The 27,203-nt window shown below is 44.9% G+C and overlaps 1 protein-coding gene across 5 annotated transcripts; it reads right to left on the bottom strand.

Annotated features, from left to right (window-relative positions):
* Positions 1-64: 64 nt before the first annotated feature.
* LOC120501650 (cystine/glutamate transporter-like) lies at positions 65-21,260 on the bottom strand. Of its 5 annotated transcripts, none has more exons than XR_005627364.1 (14): positions 20,672-21,260; positions 17,681-19,981; positions 15,293-15,419; positions 14,436-14,551; positions 13,669-13,794; positions 11,212-11,311; positions 11,078-11,122; positions 10,754-10,877; positions 10,340-10,443; positions 8,363-8,459; positions 7,448-7,597; positions 5,041-5,215; positions 3,684-4,214; positions 65-98 (listed from the first exon to the last, which is right to left on the bottom strand). XR_005627364.1 is itself a non-coding variant. In XM_039708208.1 (14 exons), the coding sequence occupies exons 3-14, from the start codon at positions 17,871-17,873 to the stop codon at positions 4,150-4,152; spliced, it is 1,422 nt and encodes a 473-aa protein (XP_039564142.1). In that variant the 5' UTR covers positions 17,874-17,945; positions 18,797-19,981; positions 20,672-21,260; the 3' UTR covers positions 2,917-4,149. The 5 variants fall into 5 exon arrangements, 4 of the variants coding, with proteins under 4 accessions (XP_039564142.1, XP_039564143.1, XP_039564144.1 ...); XM_039708208.1 differs by lacking the exon at positions 65-98 and having other exon boundaries at positions 2,917-4,214; positions 17,681-17,945; positions 18,797-19,981; XM_039708209.1 differs by lacking the exon at positions 65-98 and having other exon boundaries at positions 2,917-4,214; positions 17,681-17,945; positions 19,714-19,981.
* Between the last annotated feature and the right edge of the window lie 5,943 nt (positions 21,261-27,203).

Here is a 27,203-nt window from a genome sequence, read left to right as displayed (position 1 = left end):
GTGAGCTCGCAAATCTGTCCACTTGTGACCTACTTTTCTTTTCACTTTCCAGCATTTCTGCTCCATACTGGGATTCTCCACTCATCAGCTAACCCCAACTAGAAATAAACAGAGGTGAAACACTTCAAAAGCAGAAAGAAATGTATTGCCAGCACAACAGGTAGCGTCCTTCACATTTTGCTGAAGATCTCACTACATGGTCTTGTGCAACTCTACATTTGCTTTTTATATATTTTTATCTTAATAGGAATAACTTTATACAGAGAAAATTTTATACTTAAAAAGCAAACTTTTCCCTTACACAAGAAAAAAAGATGAATGAATGAAGATACAAACACAACTTACAGTATGACAAAGTGAAAGCAGGTAACTCTCCAGCAGACCTTAAAGCCAAGCCCACAAGCTATGAAAACCTGAACCTCCTGTGTGTCCAACCCTCCCCTCTCAGCTGCACCCTGGGAAGGCTGTCAGAGCCCAAGCACGTGCCACTTCCCTGGCACAGTTCTGTTCTTAGGCTGCCCAGTCACCACCCTCAGGAGCTGAGAGCATCAGCCTTGTGCTTTCCAGGCTGGATGAGCCTGCTTAGCCCTTGCTCTGCATGGCAAAGGTGCCCTGGGTGCAGCAACACCTTTGAAAGTGAGCCACAGCTGGCCTGTGAGAGCTCCCTGTGATCTGCCCACAGCACATCTGTACCTCTCTGTCTCCCTCGCAGCCTCTCCGTGGGAGCACGGGTTCCTCTCTGCCACAGACCCTTAAGGAAGTAGGGCTCAGTAACATTTCCTTCTGGTTGTTGCGACAGACACATGTGCTTCTGCCAAGCACAAGCAGGCCAGGCCCAGCCCAGGGCTTTGGCAGACAAAACTGCAAAGTCAATGTCACTACAAACCAGTAGAGTTTATTCCTGCTTCTGGGGTCCTGCCATTGTACTTACCTACAACCAATTCCTCTCAGCCTTACAATGGCCGGGCATATTCAGCACTTTGTCCTTTCTATAAGGAGCAGCTTCTGTTGAACATCATTCTTGGAAAGCCAACAGCTGACATTGCCTTCTAAAGTGCCCCCCCAAATCTCAGTGCAGGAAGTGGGTGTTGTTCATCCTGCTCTCCCCGGGGTTGTATGGGCACTGGTTGGGGGGTTTGCAGCAAGCAGAGCCATACTGAGCCACACAAACCTGTGTATACTGAGCACAGAGCCCTGCAAGACAGGCTTGCTCAGCCCTCGGAACTCTGCACCGTCCCAGGTGTTTTTGTTCCTGCACCTTGAAGTTTGATCCTCCTCTCTGCTCTTCCCCACACTAATCAGACAAGGCTTAGGAACTTTCCAGTCTGACCTCCAGCCTTTCGGAAGCTGACAGCATTTCCCAGCAGAGCTCTGAGGCATAAATCCTAACAACATGTCAAGTAGTCTTAAGATGCAAACTTGTTAAGCTGAAAGCATTTCTTTGACTTTTTATAAATCTCAGATTGTGTTCAGTTGAACTGCCCAGAACATTTTTCTTTCCTGGTGATCCAGTCACACCAGATCAGCAGTGGCTGAAATACATAAATCTCTGGGTTTCCAGAAAGGGTACACTCTGAGTGCATTCTATAGACATAGCATTGAAACAAACAAACCAACCCAACAACAACAAAACCCCTAGCATACACACACAAAAAACCAAACCAAACCAAAAAAACAACACCACAAATGTGATTATGAACTCACTTTCTTTCACTTCTGGCCATTCTTGAAGCTCTTAGACCCACTGAGGCCTAAGTGCTTCAGTAGACATGAGACAGGAGGTTTAGGAAGAGCATTCTGGCTTGGTAGAATATCTTTGCTGGGAGCAGCACACCATCCTCTCTGAAAACAAACAACTCTCCACAAACTGGAAACTTGAGCTCACTGTAAATTGATATCTTCTGAACATCATATTTTTTATTTTTATTCCTTTTAATTGCAATGTCATCCGTGGAACTGTTGAACCTCTGATTTCTCAACCAAGGTACTATACCTGTCTGACTTTCCAGTATCTGGGAATGGAACAGGTCTCAGAGCAGACATCCTATGTATAGTCCCGTGAGATCATATTCCTGCACAGTCAGCAGAGACACCCAAGTGTGGTTTCCCTGCATATGTCAAATGACTTATCCTTTATGGTAGCACTACTTAGTTTCTCCCAGGAATTTCAATTCTTGTGCGCTATTCTCTTCAGAGGAAATGGACAAAGAAGGGACTTTTCACCCTTTGTCTGTGCCTCTGTGACATGCAGTAGCCCTGTTGCAATCTCAGACTGCTCCAAGGTTTGGTGTGGGAGTCCTGATGCTACAACACATGCACACTGTGCTCACATGAGTATTGCAGCCTGGGGCCAGGCTGGCACTACCTCATGCTTTTACCTTAAGATGTGTAAAACCTCCAGACCAAAGTGGATGGACCCAGGAAATGTTGGGGGTGATTGAGCTCACCTGGTACTGCAAGAGGTTTTCTGCAGGTTGCCCCTCCAGCCACCCATACTGGGTCCTGATCCACCACTGGGGTGGGAAGGTGTACCAGGCAGTTCAACTTCAGGAAAGCCTGGCATGAGGAGGGACTGGCTCTTGTCTGGGATCCTGGAAGCATTTCCAGTTCTCACTTGAATCCATTCTATCATTTAAAGCCAGGAACTTCTCCTGTAGGTTGTGATGGTTTCCACTGTGAGGATTTTCCCAGTGAACTGTACTTCCTGTTGGACAATGTCCAGCAGCTTGTAAATTAAATTGTGGGACAGTAGTGGGGAAACAAGCCCTGCTACCACATTGCTGCTGACATTGCTGCTGTCCCAGCTTAACTCAGCCTAGGAACAGGAACCAGTCACTACAAGAATAATAATTCTCAATTGCTTTGACAATAACCCAAATTTAGTTCCAAAAATTTTACATGTTTCAGTAGATTACATTGGATTTGTAAATGGTACTTTGTTTTTATTTTAAGTACATAAATGTTTGATACAAAGGATTTAAAAATGCTCCACATTCTGCTGTTCCTCTTTCCAGCAGTCATTAGAGGAGTCTTAGCATGCTACTTCCCATTTTTTAGCAACTGATTAACAATTACGTGATTGTAAATAGGTAATTGCTGTATTATCTGGACATAACATTGCCACATTAATAATGTAAACCAAAGTAATCCAATAATGGAAACCTTTCTCATGCCATTAGTTCAAATGAGCATTTATGGATTAAATCAGCAAGTCATGCGCAACTGGCAAGTTAAAGCTTGGAAGTGAAGTCACTCATGTCTTCTTACAGCACCAGAAGATGCATTTATTCAGGACTTTGCCCAAGTCTCATCAGTGGTCCTGTCTAATTAACGGAGAAATTGTATTTCACTGGAGCTACGCCAAATTCTGTTTTCAACTTCACTGGTGAGGAGTGGGTCTGGGAAGCTGGGGAAGGGATCATGATCTCTCCTGTCATATTCCAGTTGATATTTAACTGATTGCTTTAAAAATGCATTTGTACATTTTAAAATGTAATTTCAGAAAAGTAAAATTCAAAGTTAAAAGATTATTTCAAAGCTGAAAAACTCATTCTGCTTATACAAAAAACAAAGCAAAACATTCTGACTTTGTTAATACTTTGATTTCAAATATCTTCTCATTAGCTCAATCTGCACTTTCTGGTGGATAAAATTTTATCCCCTTTCCAATTCATCTGCCTTACCTCTAATTAAGTCTCCCCAACCCTTCATCTTGTCCACAAGGCTGCTGTAGTGGTTCTGTTTGAAACTTGCATTTGGCTTCCATGTATTTGATTCTAAGTTTTGCAACATGCCCACTTCCTCTATTTGCCAAGCCAGGAAAACAAAATACTGTCTCTGTACACACACACACAGAATTTTTCTTAGGAGTGGGCTAGGCAGCAAAATTAGGATCTTGGTTTCAAAGACACTTTGCAGGCAAAGCAAGCTCATTTCAGAGAACTAGTTTGCTCTTCTGAAAAAAATAAAAGGGCAGAAACAAATCCCAATTGGCAAGCTTAGGAACACTTGCAGCAAGGCTTTGGCTCAGTCATCCTCAGTTGCACTGACTAAAAAGAATAAAAGCATGGCCTGCTTTTGGTAGGATCAAAGGTGTCAAAAATGGTGTAAGTAGATTTTTATTGTCTTCTGTGAGTTTTGATGGTTTTCTCAGTAAGTCTTGATTTCTTGTTGGACAACTTCCAGCAGTAACTGTAGTTTGTGTGTAAGATAATCTGAAAGGGTGGGAAAAAAAGAAGGAAGTTTAGTCCAGACGAAATCCTGAGACGTGGCTGAAAATCAGAGCATCAGCACTGATAGCTGGAGCATTTTAGGTTGGCAGATCATTGTATCTGTTTCCTTTCTTGCTATATGTTTTCCTCTACTGAGTGATTATTGATGCACCTCCATCCAACATCAAATCAAAAGAAAACAAGACTTGGAACAGAAACAACAAATTAAATTCAAACCTACACTCTCATTTCTGAAAAAACCCTTGTGCCACCATGCCTACATCCAAAGGAAATCTGTACTACACACTGCCTGGAGTGGAAATGTACTTCATTTCCACAGCTACATTTGTACCCAAATCATCCTGGCGTCTTCACCAAGCACACAGACCTCTGGCAGTACTCTTTTCCTAGCAGCCCTCTCCCTAGCATTTCAGCAAGCAAGTTTGTGCACGGGGTTACAGCGTCTGCCTGTAGTCTCTCCATCCTAACTTTTCATCTTTCCGCCTCATGTCAAGACAAATTTCACCCAGAGCTGTTGATCCCAAAGACATGATAAAGTTTAGTGGGTACTAGGGCTGGTGTGGGAAAGCAACCCTCTTTGTTCCCCCTGCTGGTAGACCTCAGCATTGTCTTTGTTAAAACAAATTTGGCTGTGGGAGCTGTGCCTTGGGAAAGACACCAGAGTGGTGCCAGCGGTCATGATTTAGGTTTCATGAGGTCTGTTGGTCAAGGAGCAATTTGCATCAGAGGTGAGCCCTGGGAACAAACCAACACCCTGACCCTTGAGCGTGTTTAGGTCCACAGTACTGAAAGTGAAATGCATACTTACAAAACAGGTTGCGGCAGCGATCTGACATCTGCCTGTGAATGATGAGGTAGTAGACTGGAAAACCACTCAAAACTATGGTGCATCCAATGCTGATGTTCACAGGGTCTGAATAGAAAGACATTGCCACTGTGAAGAGGCAGATGATGGTAAAAGAGACAGGAACAAACAGGGGAACCTGAGGAAAAGAGCACAGAAGACTATCAGGAAAAACTGGTGGCTCTAGCCAATCAGACTCTGTATGTGCCAGCACACACTGCATTCATTTCTCTACCTAAAGAAAATGTCCTGCAGAATGCTTCTGTACAATCAGACTGCAAACAACCGCATCAGCTTCAGAGCCCAGAGTGCCCTGTGAGGTGCATGCCTCCTATATTCATGTGCACCAAAATCTAAACCTAACTTGCAACTGGAAGCCAAGCAGGGGGAGAAGCCACCTACACCCCACGGCTCTGTAAATATCCTGCACCTGTGCATGCACAGGCACACATACCTACTTGCCACCTCAGGCAACTGCTGAGGGAAAATCTGAAGCCAAGAAAGAAGTGACACTTTGAATCAAACTGTTCCTTGCTTATAAAATTCATGACTCATGTTGACCTGCCTCCAGTTTGCCTGAGACTTACAGTGACTAAACCAAGACAAACCAGACTCCCTATCCCTATCTCTGTTTTACCTGCACCAAGAATTTCAGCTTCAGTGATACCATGGTGAAAATCAAAGCAGCACTCAGCACTTCAGCCATACCCTATTGGATGAGCCAATTTGTCTGGGTTATTTGGAGAGCAAATAGGAAAACTGCAATAAATAATAAAACTGTGAAACACTCCCTCTGTCTCTGGATCCAAACTCTGCCAAGTAACTCCTTGCCATGGCTGAAGGAATGAAGGAGCTGCTCTCACATAAGGTGACAATCTTTACCAGTAATAAAGATTGTATTTTCGATACTCAACATGCCAAGTTGGAAGAGATCGGTTGCTCTAGCTACGGCAGCCCTCCAGCCATCAAACTTAGGTACTCTTTTCTTTCCAGCCAGAGCATCCTCTGCCAGCTGCTCCTACATGCACGCACTCACGCTGCACATTTGCTTGAGATGTGTGCGAGCGGAGTGCTCCCTCCTCTTTCCGGTGTTTTCTCACCCTTTTTAACTCAGAATGCTGTAGAGAGAGCAAGTACCGGCGTTGTCACACGTGTGCCACGCTTTGCTCTCCGCCGGGCAGCGGCAGGCGACGGCCACTAGAGCGCAGCACAGAACTGATAAAAACCAGGGGAAAGGCGGGGGGAAGCCAGCCGAACCGACCCAAAGGCCAGTATTTCCCCCCTTCGTTTAATCAGCATTTAGGAGCCGCCAGAGGTCTGAATCTTTGTCTGAAGAAAACCAGGGCAAAATCTCAGCATCTGAAACCATCAGCAGTGCCACCCACTAATAAATCTCCCCTGAAAAGACTGGTTTGAAAGAAAAAGTAAACTAAACTAATTCACTTTGGTTCTGGGGGAGTATGCAAGTGCAGCCAACCAACAAACTGGGAAGCCTCAAGGTCTCTGCTAAATGCAAAGACCGAGAAGAAAAATTACCCCAAACTTTGCAGGAGGATGCACCCAGCTCAGAGAGGACCCTGCGAGCTGCAGGAAGTGTTCCTGTGCGCCGAGCTCCTTGCTGCCCAGAGCCCACAGCCCCGGAGGTGCTCTCTCTTCACGGGAGCTGCTGCCTGGAGCACCACGCAGGGGCGACCAGAGCCAGGAGCAAACTGTGCCCGCCTCAAGCACCGCCCCAACCTAATGCCTTCTGCACATTATTCTGCAGTGGGAAAGGTGCCCAAGCACAGGAAAGCTGCTCAGCATCTCCTGCTGACATGAGGGGGGATCCCAGCAGAGTGAGAAAGGCCACAAGAGGGGCCCACTGCTTTACATGAGGCAATATTTCTGTACCAGCAGATGATTCCTCCCAAGTCAAGTTTGCTCCCCAGACCCCTCCATCCACACATGCTCCTTTCCCCCCAAGCCTGACACCTGCCTGCTTCTCAGCTAGAGCTGAGACTTACCTGCCACTGAAATAACATCCAGGCAAGAGTTCCTTCTTGTAGGCCACAAGAGATGAGCCAGAGAACTTTTCTGTATACATCTCCCAGTTCCAAGCCTGAAACCTTGCCCCTTGCAGCAAGCAGTCTTCTAACAGATGCATCTGGTAACCCCATGCAGAACTGGCTCTATAGGATTTATCAGATCTGGCTGTTTAGGCACGCCAGCCAGTTTCAGGAGCTCCCCACAGACATTATCAAACATCAGAGACTGAAATCCCTCAGAACCTAAAGGCAACCACGGCCATGTAATGCTGTAATTATGAGCAAATCAAAGAGAGGGATGCCAGGCCTGCCTGTTCCTGGCTGCCAGGTACGTGCTGTGCATTTACCTTGAAGGGGCTGTGCAGCTCCGGGTGACGGTGGCGATGGACAATGAGCCCAAGGGTGGCTAATCCTATGAAGAGCCATCGGGAAAAACTGAAGAAGTTCAGTAGATGGTAGATGTCTCCGATGCACACCATGGCAGTGACCAAAGGGAACTGAGAATTTTGAACATGGAATACAGTCATTACAGCCATGGATCACCTCCTCCAAACCCCCTGCAACTACTTCACAGCCCCGGCATTTTGGAGGTCAGAGAGCTTTACAAAACAGTGTCACAGACTAAAGACCTAAAGGCACTGATCTGTAGTGCTACAGAAAACAGTGATCATTTCAAGATCAGAAGCATCTTCGATGATTCATGTCCAAGCCAGGGCAATTAAAACATGCATGATCCAAAAGCCTGCCCTGCTTGTACACAGGCTATCTACAATGACATCTGCTAAGTTTTTAGCAGCTCAGCCACTGCAACAGGCACTGCAGCACAGTTGGGATAGAGTTGGACCATTGCCATAAAAAAACCCTGAACAAACCAAAACATGAGACCAGACCATCTCTACAAATGCTCATTCCCTGCATTTCCACCACACCTGGGAATTTAAAATTTCCAGATAGCCAAAGCCTGGCAGAGCTATTTTCATAAGGCAATATCAAGCAGCACCTGTGGCAGATGGTAGGGACTGTACTTTTAAAAAAGGTGTCTAACGTTATAAGGCAGGGACTTAAGGTTGTACATTTGGATACCACTGCTGGCTCAAGGGAACTTAATATTTTGCAGCCATTTCCTGTATCCCACCTGCTTTATTTTTCAGGGAATAAAACACCCTCTAAAACTCCTCAGTTTATCCAGTCCTGGCTTTCTTGGCAAGAAAGCCAAGACAGCAAAAGAAGAGATCATGTCACACACAGCCAGATCTCCTTACCATTAACATGACAGCAGGAAGGGGGGTATGCCTCCGAATGTGGATCATGGAGAAGAGAGGAGGCCACTGCCCTTCCCTGGAAGCCACAAACAGAGTCCTAGGAAAAGACAGGGAGCCCTGTACATTAACATTCTACATCCACATTAGAAATGAGATCTGTCACTGGACTGACCTGAGGCATCAAGGGCACCCCCTCTCTTCCTCAGCACAAGTCTGCTGCTATTCAAGGCCACAGTTTTGCCTTTAGCTGGACTTTCATAGAAAGTTTGGGTTGTTGGAACCCACTCCCCTGCCATGGGCAGGGACAGCTTCCACTAGACCAAGTTGCTCAGAGCTCCACTTTGGGGGCATTTGGAAGAAAACCAAGGCTGAGTTCCCACAGCTCTCCCAAGACCAGTTCAGTGCAGTTCAGAGCCCACCATCAGAACCACTGGCAGTGTCTCCTTGGGTGCTTCATCAGCAGAGACCTTTGGGCAAGTCCACAGTGACCATGAATGAACTCAGACTGGAAACAGGAGCAAGAAAGTCTCTTGCCATCAAAAAACGAATTAATCTTTCCAGTGAAAAGGAAGTGGAGGGATCACAAACTTCAATCCTTTATAAGATAAACTGGCGAGTTTATGAAGGGGGTTTGTCAGCTTTGAAGCCTATATTCTTATATGTACATAAGTAGAAAAAATAAAGTACAATCTCCTCAAATGACAGATGATTTCCAATCCTCTGGTCAGCTGTTGGAAAATACAGTTTGTCATACTGCCAAGAGACCAGCTACACACAAGAACAGCTACAAAATGAGAGCAGAGAGTTCCTTGCTTGCATCCCTCCTTCAACTCGTGAAAGAGCAATTAGGGAGAAGACAATCACATCCAATTTTAGAAATTTAATATCCTCAAACAAACCATGCCAGAGCATCAGCTGGGCTGAAGCAGGGCCCCAAGCAGCTGGGGCACAAGTGTACAACTTGTTTTATTGCTGTCTCTGTGGCTTTGCAGGGGTGTGGCTGGCAGGCAGCCAGGGAGGCCCCATCAGTGTTTATATGGACTCTCTGCAGTGATTATGTTAATGATCCCAGAATGGGGGAGAGAAGGTCAGTAGGGGACACTAAGAACCTCTGTGCTGTCCAGAGACTTCTCATCCTCAAAGAAAACCATTATCTGGAGCAGCTAATGGGAAGGATCATCCACACCTGTATTTAATACAGGACTTCAGGGTAGTGGATCAGGTAATTCATTTGATTTCAGGCTATGAGACATTCCTTTCAGATCAACTGATTTTTCTCTTTACAATCAAAGCTGTGAAGCAAAACCCTCTGCAGGGACTTTGCTCAGCTCCACAGGACCAGCACAACATAAGTATGCTGTTCATGAGGCCTGCCCTCCTCTCCAGTTTCAAGGCTCCCGTAAGGACATGGGAGACGGTGAAGCTGGCAAGTTTATTTTTCCATGGGATAAAGCTTTTCTTATTGTTATAACAAGACTTCTTGAACCTTGACTATTGCTTTAGGAATAGCCCATTCCAATGACATTTCACTGACTTCAAAGTTCTCAAGGGAGAGTTTGCCTAGAGAGCCTCACAGCAGAGGGACCCCATGCCCTCCAGCAGCACAGCTGGGTGAACCCAGTGGAAGAAGATTCAGTCTCACTGAGCAGCTGCCAACATCAATAAAGCCTTTTGTTCACCAGAAACATTGACATTTCACTTTAAACTGGGGATTTAAACTGAAGGGTAGGGGAGAAGATAAAAATCTTTGTTTGTGAGCAGTCCTGGATACTAAGGTCTGGACCTGGTCAGAAATAGAAAAAGTAGACTCTTAGCCAAAAGGGACCGTCCTGTAGCTGACAACCTGGGAGTCAAAAGCCTTATTTTTCCCACAAGAGTGGCTAAAATGCCACTGTGTGGATGGGTAGTTGCACAGGTTGGTGATGCTTTCCTCTGATTCAGTGAGCCAAAAACGTAATAGACCCTTAGGGATGTGACCTTGAAAACGTGAAGATTCCTCCATTCATGGTTCCAAAGCAGGACAGTGCGACAAGGACAGGGACAACGGAGATCAGGCTTTTGAAGGCTCGCTGCACAAAGCTCTGGAGGAAGAGCAAACATGACTTTAGGGAACATGTGGTGATCTCTAGGTGACATCAGGGTGAAAAAAAGAAAACTTCATCCATTGAAGGAGTAATATAGAAGTCATAAATCTTGCCTTTTCTACTGTCATCTGCAGGCTACTTTTTATTATCTTTTAGGCACAACAAGAAGAATTTACTGTTGCCCAGTAATCCAGAAAAATTACAAAGCAATAAAGCATTTTGTAGGAAAACCATCTCTGAAAAACTTGCCATGACCACAGCATAAGCTGGGCACACTAAGGAGATAACAATAGCAATGACAACTCACCACAGCCACAGCAGGAGAAGCCAGAACATCTTCTGTTCCCAGGACTGTGTAATAGGAGACGTTGGTGAACATGTATCCCACAATTACTGTGATCACGGACACGATGACGGCCAAGGGGATATTTCTGCAAGGAAGGGGAACACACACACAGACAAAGAACAAGCTGCTATCCCTTGTTATGCACAGTATTACTGCAGGTTTTATCTGGCAGTACAACTGATTGCAGTCAGGTGAACCCACAAATTTATTCTTCCTGTACTGCACTTGGGAAAGCTGTGGGAGCCTCAAGGCTGGTGACCCAGGGCAGCTTCCTCCCAGCCTTACCGTTCAGGTTTGACCAACTCTTCCCGCACAAAGCTGGTCTGAAACCTGCACGATGGGAAGAGACAGGGTGAGAGTCTGAGTCATGCTGAGGGCACCTGTCTGCTGCCCGGGAAGTGCCTTCCCATCGCACCTACCAGCCGGAGTATGCGAACATGCCTGCATAGAAAGCCAGGGGGAGCTTATCCAGAACCAGCGACTGTCTGTCAAAAGCATCCTGGAAGTTCTCAGTGTGGCCTGCAGAGGAGATAAACAGTGGACACAGAGTAGGAATACGTCAGAGACAGGCTTTCTTCCCTACAGGATAACATCCCTTGTACCTCTTGCCCTGACCTGGGAAGAGTGTTTGTGATTTCCTTGGAGAAGGGTACTGATATTAATTTCATTGCTTTAACTTCAGTGTTGTTGCTGATATGTTTACTTTCCTACAGTGACATTAAAAACCAAAACAAAAATCTATCCCTTGTCCAGCTAGGTTAGGCATTTCAGGAAGGGCAACAACAATAGCTGTTTTTTTCCAACAGACCCTGATGTGGGAACAGGAGATCATGGAAACGAGCCGATCCATGTTGTCCGCTCCTTCCTTTAGGCCCAAAATGAAGTTGTTGGATTGACCCCCTTGTTCAGTCCCCAGCCCCCTCAGCAGCTGGACACACAATCCCCTTTGATGTGGTGCAGCCAGTGAGGCAGCTAACTCAGCTCTCACTGTGCACTCTCCTGTTCCTGCTGCTGGAGCACTGACCCTAGCCCTGTGCTGGCCAGAGCATGGGAACCAGGCTGGAGGAGGGGATGGGAGCAAGACCAGCCAGTCTGACCCACCACACCCACCCACAGGAAAGGACACAGAGTGCGAAGCAAATAAAGTGTTCAAAGTAGATGGGTCTCAGATATTTACCAACTCCCCTAATTTTCCTTCAAGTTCTCTGCTTGAAATAACAAAACAAAACTTAACAAAAAAAAATTCAAGGTCAGGATTTTCTCTAAATCAAAACAAAAAGATTTAGGGAAGAGAGCAATTCTGAATGACCTCTCATTCAAACACAGTCAAAAAGAATTGCATTCCCAACATTTTCAAATCCAGGTAACCCAAGGTTTGGTTCCACATCTATGTTCAATTTTCCATAATAAACTCTCTTTAAGAGGTGAGAAGTTTTCCTAGTTGGGCTTTACCAGGCAAGGTGTGACACGGCACAAAGGACATGGAGATAGTCAGGCCACTTCTATGGAGGTGCTTCTGCAAAAACTTCAGTGACAAGATTTGGGCACATGGGTTTGAAACACTGGCCCAGCAAGTCTCTAATGTAATTGTGAGCCAAAGAGAATGTAGTGGCAAAGGAAAGGATGGAAGTGCAATCAAAAAAAAGCAGCCCAAGGCAGAGGAATCAGGGAAAATTATTTAAAAGCACAAAACTGATTTTTAAGCACACACACACAAAAAAAAGGTCAATTTGAAAATAGGTTTGAAGAAAACTAACCCAAAATATAGGAGTGGGTCCATTGGGGTACTTTGTTTATGTTCCAAAATGATGGTTGGTAAGTGATGGTGCATGAAAAAGATTTATTGCTTGCAATGCATTAATGAGCAATTTACATTCCCTCGTGAGTCACATTAAATACGACCTGTCATACTGGAGTCTCTTGGTGAATTCTCCCTCCAGATGTCACCTGCGCTTATCCTCCCCAACAAGAGGATGGGTGCCAGGGCTCCAGATTGTCATTTGAAGGCATTCCTAACAGTAATGGCTCGGGATTCCTAGCTGCAGGGCAGTCCTTTAGTTCAGAAGTGCTGCCAGCCCAAGGGGAGCTTTGCATGTTCAAAGGAGCCAACTCCAGACATCAGAAATAAACATGAACACTGAGCCCATTGCCTGTGGTGTTTTCTCTGCAGAAGAAGTTAATAGCATGAAGAGGGAGCAGGCATCATCCCTTGAGTGGGAATGCCTTGGGCTTTTCTATAAACTGGCTTGGAATAAAGCCAATACTCTTGTATGGTTCACAGAAGATTCTACTGGTAGGGCTTTTCTCCCCCACTCTGCATATGGGCATGAAATTCTTTACCAAGTTCATTGTAAATTCACTAAATTACCACCCATCTCAATCTGGAGGAAAAAAAAAACATTAGATCATGCCACAGAAGGGTTAGAGATGGCATTACCAGGGCTCAGCTGAGGGCTGGTAACTCATTACACAGCTGTGATTTGCACAGGGGACGCTGTCACATATCCTAAATGTCCATCGAATATGTGCTGCTTTGGAAACGTTTCAAGCTACACTGGAAATAGGCAAGTCTGACTCCAAAGACCATCTGCAGAGAAAGGTTAGGGTGACCCTGGGTAGGCTCACACATCCTCTGGCACTAAGACCCACTAAATTTTGGAGAAAGCATCACCAAGCCAGGAGCATCAGCCCAGTGCAATGATGCAGCTTGTGCCACCTACGCCAGTCTCAGCTCCCAGCTAATTCACATCTGGCACATGGACAGAGAAAGCTTCTGCCAGCTGAGTGATCACCACATTTGTCACTTGGGCCTGATAAAAGCCATGACAGGGGGCACACTGAGCACCCTCCTCAGCCATAGGAGTAGCAACACCTACCCTGGGCCAGCAACATCATCCCTGGCACGATGATGAGTGCAAGAGCCAGGAGTTTGACCACAGAGAGAGCCGTCTGCAGCCGTGCGCTCCAGGTGACGCTCCAGGAATTGAGGGTGAGGACCATGTCTGGAGAGGAAAACCACACTGCTACAGCTGCAGCCTGGGCTCAACACACACAGGAAAAAATACAACAGCTCTCCCTGCCCTAGGGATGCTGGGGGAAGGCTGCATCTTCATGCCTTAGAGAGGATGCCTGGGATGAGAGATGTCAGGAAACATTGGTGCAGCATACAGGGTTTAAAGAGGGAGCTGACTTACACTCCTAAAAGGGAGCAGGAACCTGGTTCCTGCTGGGTGATCCACACCTGCCTGGGGGAAAGGTGTGGGACATGTCACAGCATTCCACACCAGTCTGGAGCAGGCAAGACAGCTTCACAGTCTGGATGCACTAGGAGAGAAGTCCAAAACCTCAAGCCTTACACCCACAACTCATGTGGCTTTTGTACAATTACACATGTAGAGTTTATTCTCCCACACCTGGCACAGTCCCCCTGCCTAGAGCTCCAGTTGGTCAAGAGGGAGGCCCATTGCACTTCGTAGAGAATATAGTGGCCCAACACCCTCACCTTGAATCAGAACATTTTGGTTAGCTGAGGAGGTAAGACAGGACCCTTATCCCACAGCTGTCCAGGAAATAACGCCCCTAAGTGCTCCTAGTCTAGGGCAGAGAGGCCAGGATGGACAATCCCATAAATGTTAGTACTTACAATAGCCCAGGAGAGACACGAGCTTCACCGCAGGGACAGGGGCAGCACAGGGGGCAAAAAATGGCTCCAGCATGTAGCGTCCAAATGCCAGGGCAACAACAGCACTGTTGGCAGGCCTGGAGTGGGGAGTGTGGGGGGAACAAAGCACAAACTGCTCTGAGGATGGTTGAAAAATGGCATGAGGTAAAACTGCACAAAACTTGGGAATGGGAGCAAGTTTCCCCATCTGGCTTAATCCTCTCACCCATGCAGATGGTGAATTCCTATCGAGTTTTTCTCATAGGTTTTTCTCAGTAAATGGGTTAAAAACCACATGCTGCAAAATGATTAATTTCCAACTTGAAAGCAAAAGTTGAGATTAATCGTACTGAGCAATGCAAGTGTAGTTCATATGTTCCGCTTCATCTAAGCTTACATGAAGGATACAGGTTATTGAGAGGTGAGGACTTCCTTTTTAGTGTTAAAAAAAGAAGTTGTTCACAATTTTATAAATTATTTAACCGGGGGCTAAGCCAGGAAGTTGTCTTCACTTTCTGAATCTGAAGAAACCAAATAAGTTTCACACTGAAAACAGAAGATCTGAAATAAATCTGGTATCTATTGTCAGTCTCTGAAATATACCGCAGCTCTTGGGGGATACGAACTGCCAGGGGAGAAGAGAGATATTCTTCAGGTGCAGAACATATTCAACATTTGTTACTATTTCCACATTGCATCTTCTTACTTTTATCACTGAAAAAGTTTTAAAAATCATTCAACTCTTTATAAACTGCCTGGACTGTTATCTGGTGCCATAACTTTTGGTATTTTAAATTATCACTACATCCAGGAAGAGGCAAGCAAATCAAATCTCTTACCTGATAGCAAAAAACTCTGCCCACAGGAATAAGAAGCTTGGCAGAGGCCCTAGCGTCTCCAAAATGTAGATATAATGTCCTCCAGATTTGGTGATTCTCGTTCCAAGCTCTGCATAACACAAGGCACCTGGAAAAGTTCAGGTAGAAATGTACCCAAGTAAATAATCCCAGGGGTTTTCCCTTTTCTGTGTGATTTTTCAGGGATTGAACAAATCCATTTAAAATAAGTAGTGAATGAAATTAAGAAAGAGGTTTAAGAGAAAAACATTTTTCTCTATTTTTGTGCACTACTGTGGTTTGAAGTAGATTTTGAAGTAATTGGCTTACCTGACAGGTGGAAAGAAATTCTCTGTTTTGTGGTTAATGTTACAACATTTCCATGAAAGCTCTGAAGAAGGGTGTGTGATAGAAATGCTGCACAGAGCTACAAGAGGTTTCCTTTGAAAGATACCCTGGATTCTTGCTTCTCCTCACTGTTAGACTGATGAAGTGGTGCTTAACAAGCAACTACAGCAGTTCAGCCACAAGCCATGGCTGAACCAGTAATTTCAATTTTTGATCCCAGGCCACATTCTTGTGTCCTTATCTTGCATCTTCACATAAATCCCTTCCCTCCTTTGAATTCAGTGGTGACATGACCATGCCTCCAAGTCCTGTGGCAATCGTGCCATATTCAGGTCATGCAGGATGGTGATAACCTCAATGCTTCCTGCCTCCTTGTTAGAAAATTTGTGCAGAACTCCTGTTCAAAGCATCAAGTAGAGGCAGACAGCTCATCTCGTTTATTCTCGTTTATTCCTTTAAATGCTTCAAGCATGCATAGAAGTATGTTGCTGAACTCATGAAATGGGACTTGGATATATACCCCACTTGAAAGAAAAAAAAGCACAAAGAAAGCAAGCCTTTTAAATAGACTGCAAAAAAGTGTCAGAGAAATGATCAGGGGAGGTCATCAAGCTGATAAAAGAGAAGAACAAACGGACAAATCCAGCTACAAAATGCAATCACTTGGTAAGGAGGTTCCCAAGGCCTTTCCAGGAGAGTGTATCAAAGGATGCTGTAGAGGGAAAAACCTTTGCAAGTGCAGAGCTTGACTATGTGATTACACATACATTATCATTTACTGCTCTGCTTGGTTAAAATAAACACCATGCCCACATTATACTGCCAGCTTTTCTTTAAGCAGAAGTGTATAATTTACCAAACAACCACACAGAGGTTGCAACATGAAATATTGGTACACGTATGCTAAGAGCAAGAACAACTTGTTGCCCTATTAACAATCGAATGTCTCAATTTCTAAAGTTGCATGTACATGCCAGAGTGTCAAAGTGTTCTGCTGATTTTTTTTTTCACATAGTATATGTCTCCTTTCTTGGTGGTTTTTTTTTTTTTGTTGTTGGTTTCTTTTTTTTTTGTTTGTTTGTTTTGGGTTTTTTTGTTTTTTGTTTTGGTAGGTTTTGGGTTTTTTGTTTTTGGGGTTTTTTTTTGTTTTTTTTTTGTTTTGGTAGGTTTTGGTTTTTGTTTTTTAGTTAGTTACAACAGAAGAAGAATGTTAAAGTCACCCACTATAATAAGCATCAGATTTCTCTCCTGTGCTGGGAGAAGTTGTCCTAATAACACCTTTAGAGAGTTTCTGAGATGGTGATTTTTTTACAGTTAATGAAAGAAACTAAAAGCCATGTGTTTTATCCAGTGTAACTTAGAAGAGCTATGTTATTTCAAAAGAACTAGAATGAAACTGTTATCAAAAAGACAACCTTTGTGAGAAAATGAGAAAAAAGACTGGTACTAAATGACAGAAATCAAGCCAATATCAACACACAGAAAGTGAGGCAGCATCAGACATCCCCACACCATTTCTTAGAGACACTCAACACCCACCCTGGGCTGGTGCATCCCCTGCAGCTCCCCAGGCATTCTGCTCCAGCCAATCTCTCTAACAGAAAGGGGGTCCCATAGGGTATATTGGGACTCTCCCTTTCTACTCTCTTCACAGCGCCTGTGAAAAGCACAGCACAGCTCTCAGATTCCCTTTAAGTGCCTACATCTCCTTTCTACCTTACAGAAGGAGTCCCCCCATTCTCTCCCAGCTTTCCTGACAGAGACCATGCTGTCTCTGTTTGCAGTCACTGTCACTCCCCTGCCTTGGACTTGTACATCAATTGATATTACAGACCATAAGTGCTGGAAGTTTGTCCATTACCCCAGGGAAATAATTTGAACTAAAAACTCCTAGTGACCATCCCCTGACTCCTTAAACCTTTGTTGCAGCAGGAACTAAAAATTTTGGGTTTATTCATTTCTCAGCTTTCTAAACATAAAAATGTGCAGGCTCCCCTCACTTCCCAGGTGCTTAAGCAAGGGCTGCCAAAGCTCAGCACTCACCAAACATGGAGAGGAGCCCACAGGAAAACCAGACAACCAGGGAGAATCCCACGCTGCCAGAGTTTTTCAGTACACCTTTGGGGGAAATAAAGATGCCACTGCCAACCATGCTGCCGATGAGTAGCGAGAAAGCCCGCAGCAAAGTTATCTTTTTCCTCAGGAAGATGGCTTCTTCTTTCTTGTCTTTCCCCATGGCTTTCTTCTAATCACAGGGGAAGGTCACACATTCAGGAGCTACAGTCTCCCAGGTGTCCTCAAGGTTCACCTGTAAGACAAGAAGTTAGGGATTCAAGGATCTTCTTTGCGAGACAATTTTTTTTATTTCAGTAACTGGACAAGAGCTGTTGAATCTGTTCTCCTCTGCTATAGGAAGTACCAGCCAAACCACAGGTGAGTAGAACACCCTTGGTATCATCTCTGTCATCAGTACAGCTCCCAAGAGACACTTCAAGTGTTTTCTGCTTCTTCCAGGCAGCACAGAGTGTTACATGTTGCATGCCAGCCACACCTCAGGATGATTCCCAGATTTGACTTTGAGTAATGCCAGATTGCCCAGAGCTGGCCAGCTTGGGGTTAATTTAATGGGATCTAATAAGGGAATGCATTGATTTCAGCTCACTGGCAGAAAAGAGATTTAAAGTTACAAACCTAACAATCAGTACCTTGAGAATCTCTGAGATGAGAAAAACGTTAATCTGCATTAGTTGGTGCACAGAGAGGATTTAAGCTTTTTTAACTTCCTATCCACCCTTGCTGAATGAACTAGCCCTGATTTTGTCACTAGAGCTCCATTTAATCAGTGTTTCTTAATATAGTGTCAAGCTTTTTTTCTTTCAAAGTACTGAAGAGTCAGGAATAAGTACTGTTTACAGTTGTAGGACAGAGCTTAGTCATTACTAACAGACGTGGCATTTCTTCTATTAATATAAAAAATTCCTTAGTAATAACAGCAGCAGTGAAGTTTCTCCTAGAAAAGAAGGAACTTCAGATACTTCAGGGATCACAAGTTGATCCAGATTTAATTCTCACAAACTGCAACAACCTCCCACTTCCCCTCCTTGTCTCTCCTGTCTCTCTTTATCACCCCAAAACTGGCAACTTCACCAAGAAACTCACCTTCTGCTTAGGTAGGTAAGATGAATTCAGGTCAGTTACTACAGCCTAATTTGCTGTAGCAAACCTATTCGTAGTTTTCCTAATAGCAAGGTAGATGTTTCACACTAGTAATTATCCCTGGAAGAGCAGGCAAGACAAGACTGGAGTAGATAATTTGGCTGTTGTCCAGCCTCCTGCCGCACATCCCCAACAATGCTCACACACTCAGCTTCAGTGCTTTTCTTTTCATTATTCTAGCACAGTAAATTACAGTATGAGGAATATTTGCCCCAGCCCCATGGCTGTATATTATTGCAAAGCTACACTTTACATGAGACTCTATTTTATGGGTTTCTTGAATAATTTAGTAACTGCAGTGGGGTGGCCACAAGGAGACAGTGGTCACCTTTAGAAGCAGATCTAAGCAGCCAGATATTGCTTTCTTGGTAGAGAGATAAAAATGTTCACCTAACTTTGAGGGGACAATTCTTGTTACCACTCACCCACGATACTTCTTTGCACACCCTGAGTAAACTCAGTGTAACCAAGGTCTTTCTCCCCCATCCCCAGCTCTTTTCCCACCTGGAAGCTGGTGGGAGGAAGCAGGGCTATCACTTTCTCTGCACACATATGACAAGAACATGCAGAAAGCCCTTTCTCCTGCCACAGCATGAGCTGGTTTCTCAGAGATTGTGCTAAGCCTGCACAAGCATCTTCTCAATCAAACCAGCCAAGTTTAGTTAATAAACCTCTAATGAGTCCCATAGAACTCTTTAATGCTCAGGTGGGTCACATCAGCCTGGTCTAGTCCCACAGAGCTGCTCCTCAGAGTCCCAAAACCTCAGAGGGCTGCTGGAGACAGTGGCTCTGGAACAGCAGGGAGTCCTAGGAGCCTGCCAATCCTTCAGCTGCAGTTCCCTCAGACACCAATTAATTACCTTAGCATGGAATACCAATATTGTCTGGTATTTCTCAGCTGAAGTGAGACCCACACAGCACTCATTTGCAGCAGTGAAACACAGAGCCTCACCGAACTGAAGAGAGATGCTGTGCAGAGCTGTGTCTAAAGCACCAGTTGGAGAGAATTAAAAGTGCACTTATCTGTTTGGCTGGGTTTTAAACAAAGCCGGTGCATTTACAATCCATCAGACTCCCATTTCTTGCTGGGATCCTGAAGCCACAGAAGACAACGTCTCTTTGCAGGCTCTGAAATTACACAGAGAGAGCAGTGGAGGAACAAAAAAAAAAAAAAAATCAAATTTACAGACCAGGTTAATGATCCAAAGTAAACACCAAACTCCGTACTTCTGTCCCCATGCTTTTTTTTTTCTTTATTATTTTTTTAATACTACTGCCATGCAAAAGTATGTGGAGATAAAATAATCTAGTCCAGTAAATTTGAGAAGCATGAAATGTATCAGTACTTGTTCCAGAAGTGGTTGAAGGAGGAGGAAAAAAAGCAGAAAAGAGGAAAAAATGTAAAGAGTAACAGAAAGCTATTGAATAGAACTTCAAAGAGTCACCTAGCAGAGCCCACAGCCCAGAGAGACCATTCCTGCCTGCTCTGCTTTCCAGCTACATTCCAGCACCAGGCACATTAAAATTCAGGGATGTTAATCCTTGTGGCAATGCTTAAGAATATTCACAATGTGCTTAGTGCAAAGGAAAGAGGCAAAGCTGCTTTTTGTTCACCCCTCTGACTAAACAACAGGCTCAGATCCTTCTTGTCCCAAAATGCAGTACCTTTACATGAGAGAGACCATCAGCCCTGGGCTGGAGAAAAACACTACTCAAACCTATTTCATAACTTATCACATATACTGGATCTTTCCTTCCTCGTTCTTCATTTACACTGATTTTATTGTTGGTTTGAGGTTTTTTAGCTGTTAATCTTACCTCACAAGCACTGGAGCGTGGACAGAGAAGGTGGAGACAAGCATAAGGAGAGAATCATGTCTCTTAGTGTCTAGAAGCCCCAGCCAAGAGCAGGACCCACTGTGCTCAGCACAAAGCCAGAGTGGATATTACTCTGATGAACAGCTAGTGAGATAAACAAGCAAGCTGGAAAAGGAGAGGAGGGAGACAGCATCATTCTCAGCTGGGAGCCGAGACCTAGAACAACGAGTGACCTTTCTCTTCCTATCATGCAGGGAGCGGGTGGCATCCCAGGGAAAACAGACTATACCTCCAGAGTCCCAGTTCAATGACCTATGCCCTAAAAAGCACCCCAGCTACTAGGGAATCTTCCTAAATATTTACAGCTGTATTTCCTTTGTGTCCTCAATCAATATCATATAGCCAAGAACAGGTTAACCCCTTCCTTTTTGTACTGCAAAAGGTGCAGGTGTCAAACTGTTCCTTGCAGTCTCACTATTTTTCTTTTTTGGTGCCAAAAATGTCACTCCAATTCAATGTCTACCACAAGGCACAGAATCTAACTAAATAAAATCAGCAGTGAATGGGAGCTTTTTTATTCATGCATGAAAGTAACATAAATAAGCTTTAATGAGGCTGGTGGTGGTCCGTTCTGGGAACTCAATCAGAAAATCTATTTAGGAGACCTGAGAGATGTTTGTTTATAAACCAAAATGAACACAAGAAACGGGCTGAATGGACAAGACATGCAGCTCAACTTCTTTTTAGCTGGTTTGCCACCCTGGATAAGAAACCAAAAGGGACAGTAGTTAATAAATCAGTCTCAGGCTTGCAGCTCCAGATGTAATAAATCCATGCAATTGCTTTAGGTGTAAATGTAAAAGTAATTTCCATTGGCTTCTCTTTCTACAGAGTTTCACAAATATCATCTTGCGAACTGTCTATCAAAAGACTACTATTTTGTAACATTTCTGTCTAAATGAAATTTTTTTTTTGCCTTGACAGCAAAATTGCTTTTGACTCAGGTCACAAAATTTCTATCATCTCATTTAGGCATTTACAGTTGTCCTTCTAACAGCGGTGATTTCTCTGGAAAACAGGCTGATGGTATGGTGAGTCTGGACCACTTGCTATGAGGATGACCTTTTAATTGAGAACTTAAAAGTGTTGAATCCACACTTTGGCTAAAAATTGGACTAAACCAAGACCAAGGTTTTCAAGCAGCTAAATTCCTGTTCACTTGAGAGTTCCTTCCTACCAGGATTTATATTCTACACCAAGTTTAAAATTCTTCATTATGACCAGTCTGCCAAAACAGACAAATGGAGATGTTTTGTAACTGTAGTGCTGATTGATTTCCAGGATGCATGGATCATACAACGTCATCTCATTTTTCTAGGCATCCATAACATCCATTCAGCTGCCACAAGGAACTTGCACTTCTGTGTATCCAAAAATGATTTCCCATTAATGTTGTTGTGCAGGAACATTGGCCCTTTTATGAGTATTTTTTCCTCACATGTTGCCAGTGACATGCAAAACACGAATCTGGAGTGATGCACGCCTGATTAAAAAAGACTTCAGTCTTCTTCCACAGCACCAGCTATTAAAGACTGTCAGGAAAGTGCACCAGCATCCCTGTAAGATGAACTAACATGATTCCTCTTTCTTACAGGAGCAGAGAATACTCAACTTGCCTCCCAGCCCATCAGATCCAAAGGAGCAATAACACCCAGAGCACCAGGCAATGGAGCACATGAATCCTAGGAAAACAAAGAAAGAAAACACTTAACAAGAGACTGTCTTACATAGTTGTGTTTCCTGAGGCAAACATCTTGGCTCTACATTATCTCTAGTGGGGAACAGCACAGAGAAGTGTACTCAGAGCTTTGTTCTTTTGTGGACAGTCCTCCAAGTAGTAAACTGTTTTCACTCTCCAGATCAGACCTCCTCCCTGGAACAAGACAATTTGTCCTATTCAAAACTGTTTTCTTAGCTGCGTAAGACAGAACACAAACAAAAATAAATCTAAATGTTTCTAGCAGAAGACACCCAACAGAGAAGTCTAATGTTGTAGCAAAGTACAGTCAAATTTTCCCCAAAGGAGAATTCTTCTCATGCACTTCAAATTAAAAAAAAAAAAAATCCAAAAAACATAGAAAGAAACATCCTTCCTCATTCCAATGGTTTGTGACAGTGCATCAGTGCTGAGGCCTGGGGGGTTGTCTGCCTTTGATCTGAGGCTGGGCAGTGCCAATGCTCAACAACTCTTGCTCCTGCAGGGGAAATTCCTCCATGAACCAGGCCTTTATTTTACCTCAGGCCTTGGCTGAGGGCTATAAAGGACACTGCTTCCTAGCCACTGCTTGGTGACTTAGAAAAAAACAAGTTTGAGAGGCTCAGGCTGCTTCATGGGAGTTGTTACTCCTCCCTGGGGTTGTTGTTCTGCAGGGCTGCTATGGCAGGGTCTTCATCAAGGCCAGTATTCCCATGAGCAATAGGCCAATGGCACCATCATCCAGAACCAGGCGATGCTTTGGAGCTGCAGACTAATCCCTAAGCCTCTCCATAAATATTCTGCAAGAACAGGACACATTTCCTGAATGGGGGAAAAAGCCAAAATGGCCATGCTCATCACCAGCTTTCCTCAGAAAGAGGTAATTTCTCACTAATACCAGCTATCTTATCCTGCTACAGAGACAGGTCTCTCCTGGTGAAACTGCTGCTGGAGTCAGAAGAAACCCTCTGCTGCTTTTGCTGTTGTCAGATGGTGGGCCCCATTGATAGGGGTTCGTGATCTACCCTGCTTTAACCATCTGCAATGGAATCCTTTGAGAGTTGGCTGAAGTAATAAAATTCCTCTTTCCATATTGCTTCATATATTACATTAGTTTCCCCCTCAGTCTCACTGCAGTGCTGATGATTTATCACCTCAGGCTTCCAGTTCCCCTCAGACTCAACCTCAGCACCGGGGTTTGCTCCCTCTCTTCCCACCTTCAAGGAATTCAAAATGAAATTTAAACATTAAAAAACAACAACCCTTTAACACCTGCATTAGTCACTCTGGTTGCCACGCATGGTCTAATCCACAGTTAAACTTCAGTGTTTTATGCTAAATCACCCACTCTGGCACCTGACTCACACACAGCCCAACCTCTGCCTTGAACATACCTCAGGGTAGGGGGAGTCTCTCTCCATTTGGCCTTTCTGCTCAGCTGTTACTCATTTAATGAAATATAAGCCAAATATACAATTATGCTGGAAGGAACATGTTTCCTTGTTAGGCGTTTTTGGCTCTTATCCAGCAATTTGCAGGCAATGGGGATTTATATTTTACTACACAAAATTTCAGATTAATTCCTTACCATTTTTCAGGCCTCTGATGGAAGGAAGGGGAACCAGAAGGGTTTTCTCTGACCTCTACCTCACCCCCCATGAGACAGCACAGGAACACACGTCCTTGTCTGTACTGGGTAACAGGGAGCAGTGACTTGTAAAGACAGCATGTGTCTTTTTATATAATATGGCACCAAATAATCTCAGGCCCTGCCAGCTCCCCAGAGCCAGAGGGATGGCACTAGAAACTAATCAAACAACTAACTCATATTTTTTTCAGGTAACATACAGGCCACCCCCCATTTTCACTTGTATTTAGTGAGAATCGGATTCTAGGAACAAGCATGTCAACAAAACCAGATCAACATGCTCACTGAGCAGGTTAAGTCAACACAAGGGCATGTTTATTCAATTTTAATGTAAGTACAGTCATGGAAGTATCTGCTGGGAAGGATCTCTGGGTGCCTCTGGCCCTGTCTCCCATAAGAAGCAGGATTGTTGCCAACACTAGCTCAGATCATCCCTTGCTTTGTCTAGCCAAGTCTTAAACCCCCTCCAGAGTCCCTGACCTCTCTTGGTAACCTGTTCCAGTGCTGCACCATCATCCTGTGGAGAAGCTTCTCCCAAAGGCCACTCAGAACATCCCAACCACTGCTTGTGGCTGTTACCCACAGCTATGTCATCTGTCCCTCCAGAGGCCTCCAGGAATTCACCTCCAGACCAGCTCATAGCTGCCTTTGGCGATGGTTCTTGCCACCCCTCCCTCTCCAGCAGCCAGGGCTCCACCAGCCCCCAGAAATTCACTTCTCTTTGGGTTTCTCTGAAGTCTGTGGACTCAACACTGCTGCAAGTTGTGATTGCTTACGTGCAGAGAGCTAGTGGAAATGAAAGGCACCAATCTGGGATGTTCCACCCCAATCTGGAGGCTCCAGCATGTCTCTGATGTCCCCTGAGCCCCACACTGAAATGACCTCTGGCCTTGGAAACTCTATTTTTGGTGCTTTTTGTTCCCCTCCCTCTCTCCTCTTTCCATCCTGGACTTTGAACCTCTCTATGATCTTGTCCAGATGATTGCATCATTCCTGGCAGGTAAGGTCAGCATGAATGGAAGGAAGTACAAACAGCACTTCACACAGCACGCCGGCAGCTGGGAGAGCCTGCAGCCAGCAGAGGTTATGGACCCAGTCAGGTCTAATAAAGACCTGCATCAGTGGAGGGGCAGGAGCTACAACAGCGACCATTCATGTTGAAACAGAGGTCACTGCATCCCCTGCTTCAGAGGAAAATCCGAGCCCTGCAGGGTGTCTCAGGAGGAGATTTCCTTAGCACATAGCACTGAGCCAGGGCAGCCCAGCAAGCCTCTACTGCAGGCTGCACAAGGGAAGAAATACCATGTGTTTTCTTATCACTGTAGCTGAGCACAGATGCAGAATATGCATGGAGAGAGGAAGGGAGGAGTTTCCCTCACAGGACTCAGCTGTAGCCCTGTGAGGCACTTGGATCTGGGGTGACTGTGGCCAGTACCAAGGAGTCACCATCCTGAATATGGAAGATGTGAATTCAGCTCATCTCCTGGGTGCCTTAAAACAATACCAGCCAGTGTATCCCTAGCTCCTGGCATCTCCACGTGGCTCCATCTTGGGAGTCCTTGCTGTGCAGGCACCAGCACTTCAAACCTCTGCTTGTTTCAATCCCCAGCTGACTTGCCATGTGAGACAAGGAGAACAAGGGGACTGCTCAGGGCAGCTACTGCTCCCCAGGTAGAGGCAGGACAAGGAGACTGTTTGCCTGAGGAAGATCTGCCCTGGCAGGGGCTGTAGCACTGTCAGCAATGCTGGCTGCCTCATGGGACACCCTCTATGTGGCATCAGTGCTTTGTGAGAGGTGCCTCATGCAAGTGAGAACATTGCAAAATTCAGGACATCTGTACAAATTCAGATTGATGCAGCTGCTGAAATGTAATTATGAAAAATATTAGCCATTCAATTGAGAAGGAAAAACATGTAAGGAGCAAGAAAATAAACTAGCATGCTGTGATTGATGTAAGCCCATAACAGCCTCCACATATCATTGGGACCAGCACAGGCTGCAGCAGCTGAGGCACTCCTTCCAGAAATAGAAAAGCTTCCAAGGGGAGCAACTACACAGCTGGGGCCAAGCCCTTGTTCCCTGTCACAGTGCTGGTGAACCATGTTGGCCTCTATTGCTGCACAAGGAAGGGTTTTCAGGGGCACAAGGTCTCTGGCCACGGTTTGGGCTTCTGCACTTGTCAAAGCTTGGGACTGAAAATTAGTCAGCTGGGATGAGCTAACTAGATGTCAGGAATACTCCTCAGTCCTGTTCAGAATGGACCTCTGGGCGACCAAGAGTGTTTGCTTTCAGTCAGCAGATGCTGAGCATCCCCAGACTTCAGCACCACTACCAGGAGCTGCCAGTCCCTGCTGGCCACTTTCCATCCCCCTGCACCTTCAGATAACAGCTGACCTGGCCCTTTGGTGCTGGGCTCTGGAGAGATTCAGGGACAATCAAAAAGGGAGGTCATGGTCAGTGCTGCTCCCTGGACTCACCAATGGCCAAGGTTGTCAAACAATCACTCTCTCCTTTGCCAGTGTCTCTTTGGGTGCCCTCAAGAAGCATCCTCGTACCAGTTTGGTGGGAAAAGTTACCATTCCAGCTCAAAAAGGTCAAATCCAACCCCCAGGTCAATGGGTCATGCATTAAACAACTGTTCTCACATGCAAAACACATCTAGCCTCCTGCTGTACTTTCATAAAGTATATCCAGAATAAAGATGCAACATACCCTGCATATCAGTGGAGACAAGACAGTAGGGCAGTATTAAGAGATTATACCACATGCATCCAACTGTTTCTGTTTAACAGGTGGCTGCTCAGCAGCAGGTACAGAGCATACAGGGATTGCCAGAACTTAGTGATTTTGTAACTCTTTCATATCTCCCCAGCTACCTAGTGCTCTTTTAGGTGAAGGAAACATGAAGGAATATGTTTGTTGGGGTTTTTCCCCTTCCTCCTCTACACTCTTTTGTTCTAACCGGAGAAATGTAACTCAAAAAGGCACCAGCAGAATGCCACAAACATGTAGCTGATGGAGAATCAAGCTATAACTTCAGTCCCGACACATGGAGAAGCCAACAAGTCTTCCCACAGATTTCAGCAAGCTCCAGGTAAAGACCTCCAGGATAAGGAAGGAAAGAAAA

The sequence above is a fragment of the Passer montanus genome, unplaced genomic scaffold (assembly GCF_014805655.1).
Source record: "Passer montanus isolate IOZ18808 unplaced genomic scaffold, ASM1480565v1 scaffold20, whole genome shotgun sequence".
Classification (NCBI taxonomy): Eukaryota; Metazoa; Chordata; class Aves; order Passeriformes; family Passeridae; genus Passer; species Passer montanus.
The sequence above is the reverse complement of the archived record's forward strand: the minus strand, read 5'-3'. Positions and strand labels throughout refer to the sequence as shown.

Excerpts from the sequence above, each read along its gene's own strand:
- LOC120501650 (XM_039708207.1), bottom strand. The coding sequence starts at position 17,873 with ATGGGGAAAGACAAGAAAGAAGAAGCCATCTTCCTGAGGAAAAAGATA. Across the intron at positions 14,552-15,292 it reads GCAGAGTTTTTTGCTATCAG|GCCTGCCAACAGTGCTGTTG; the intron begins GTAAGAGATTTG and ends TCCCCACTCCAG. Across the intron at positions 4,215-5,040 it reads TCGCTGCCGCAACCTGTTTT|ATTATCTTACACACAAACTA; the intron begins GTAAGTATGCAT and ends CCACCCTTTCAG.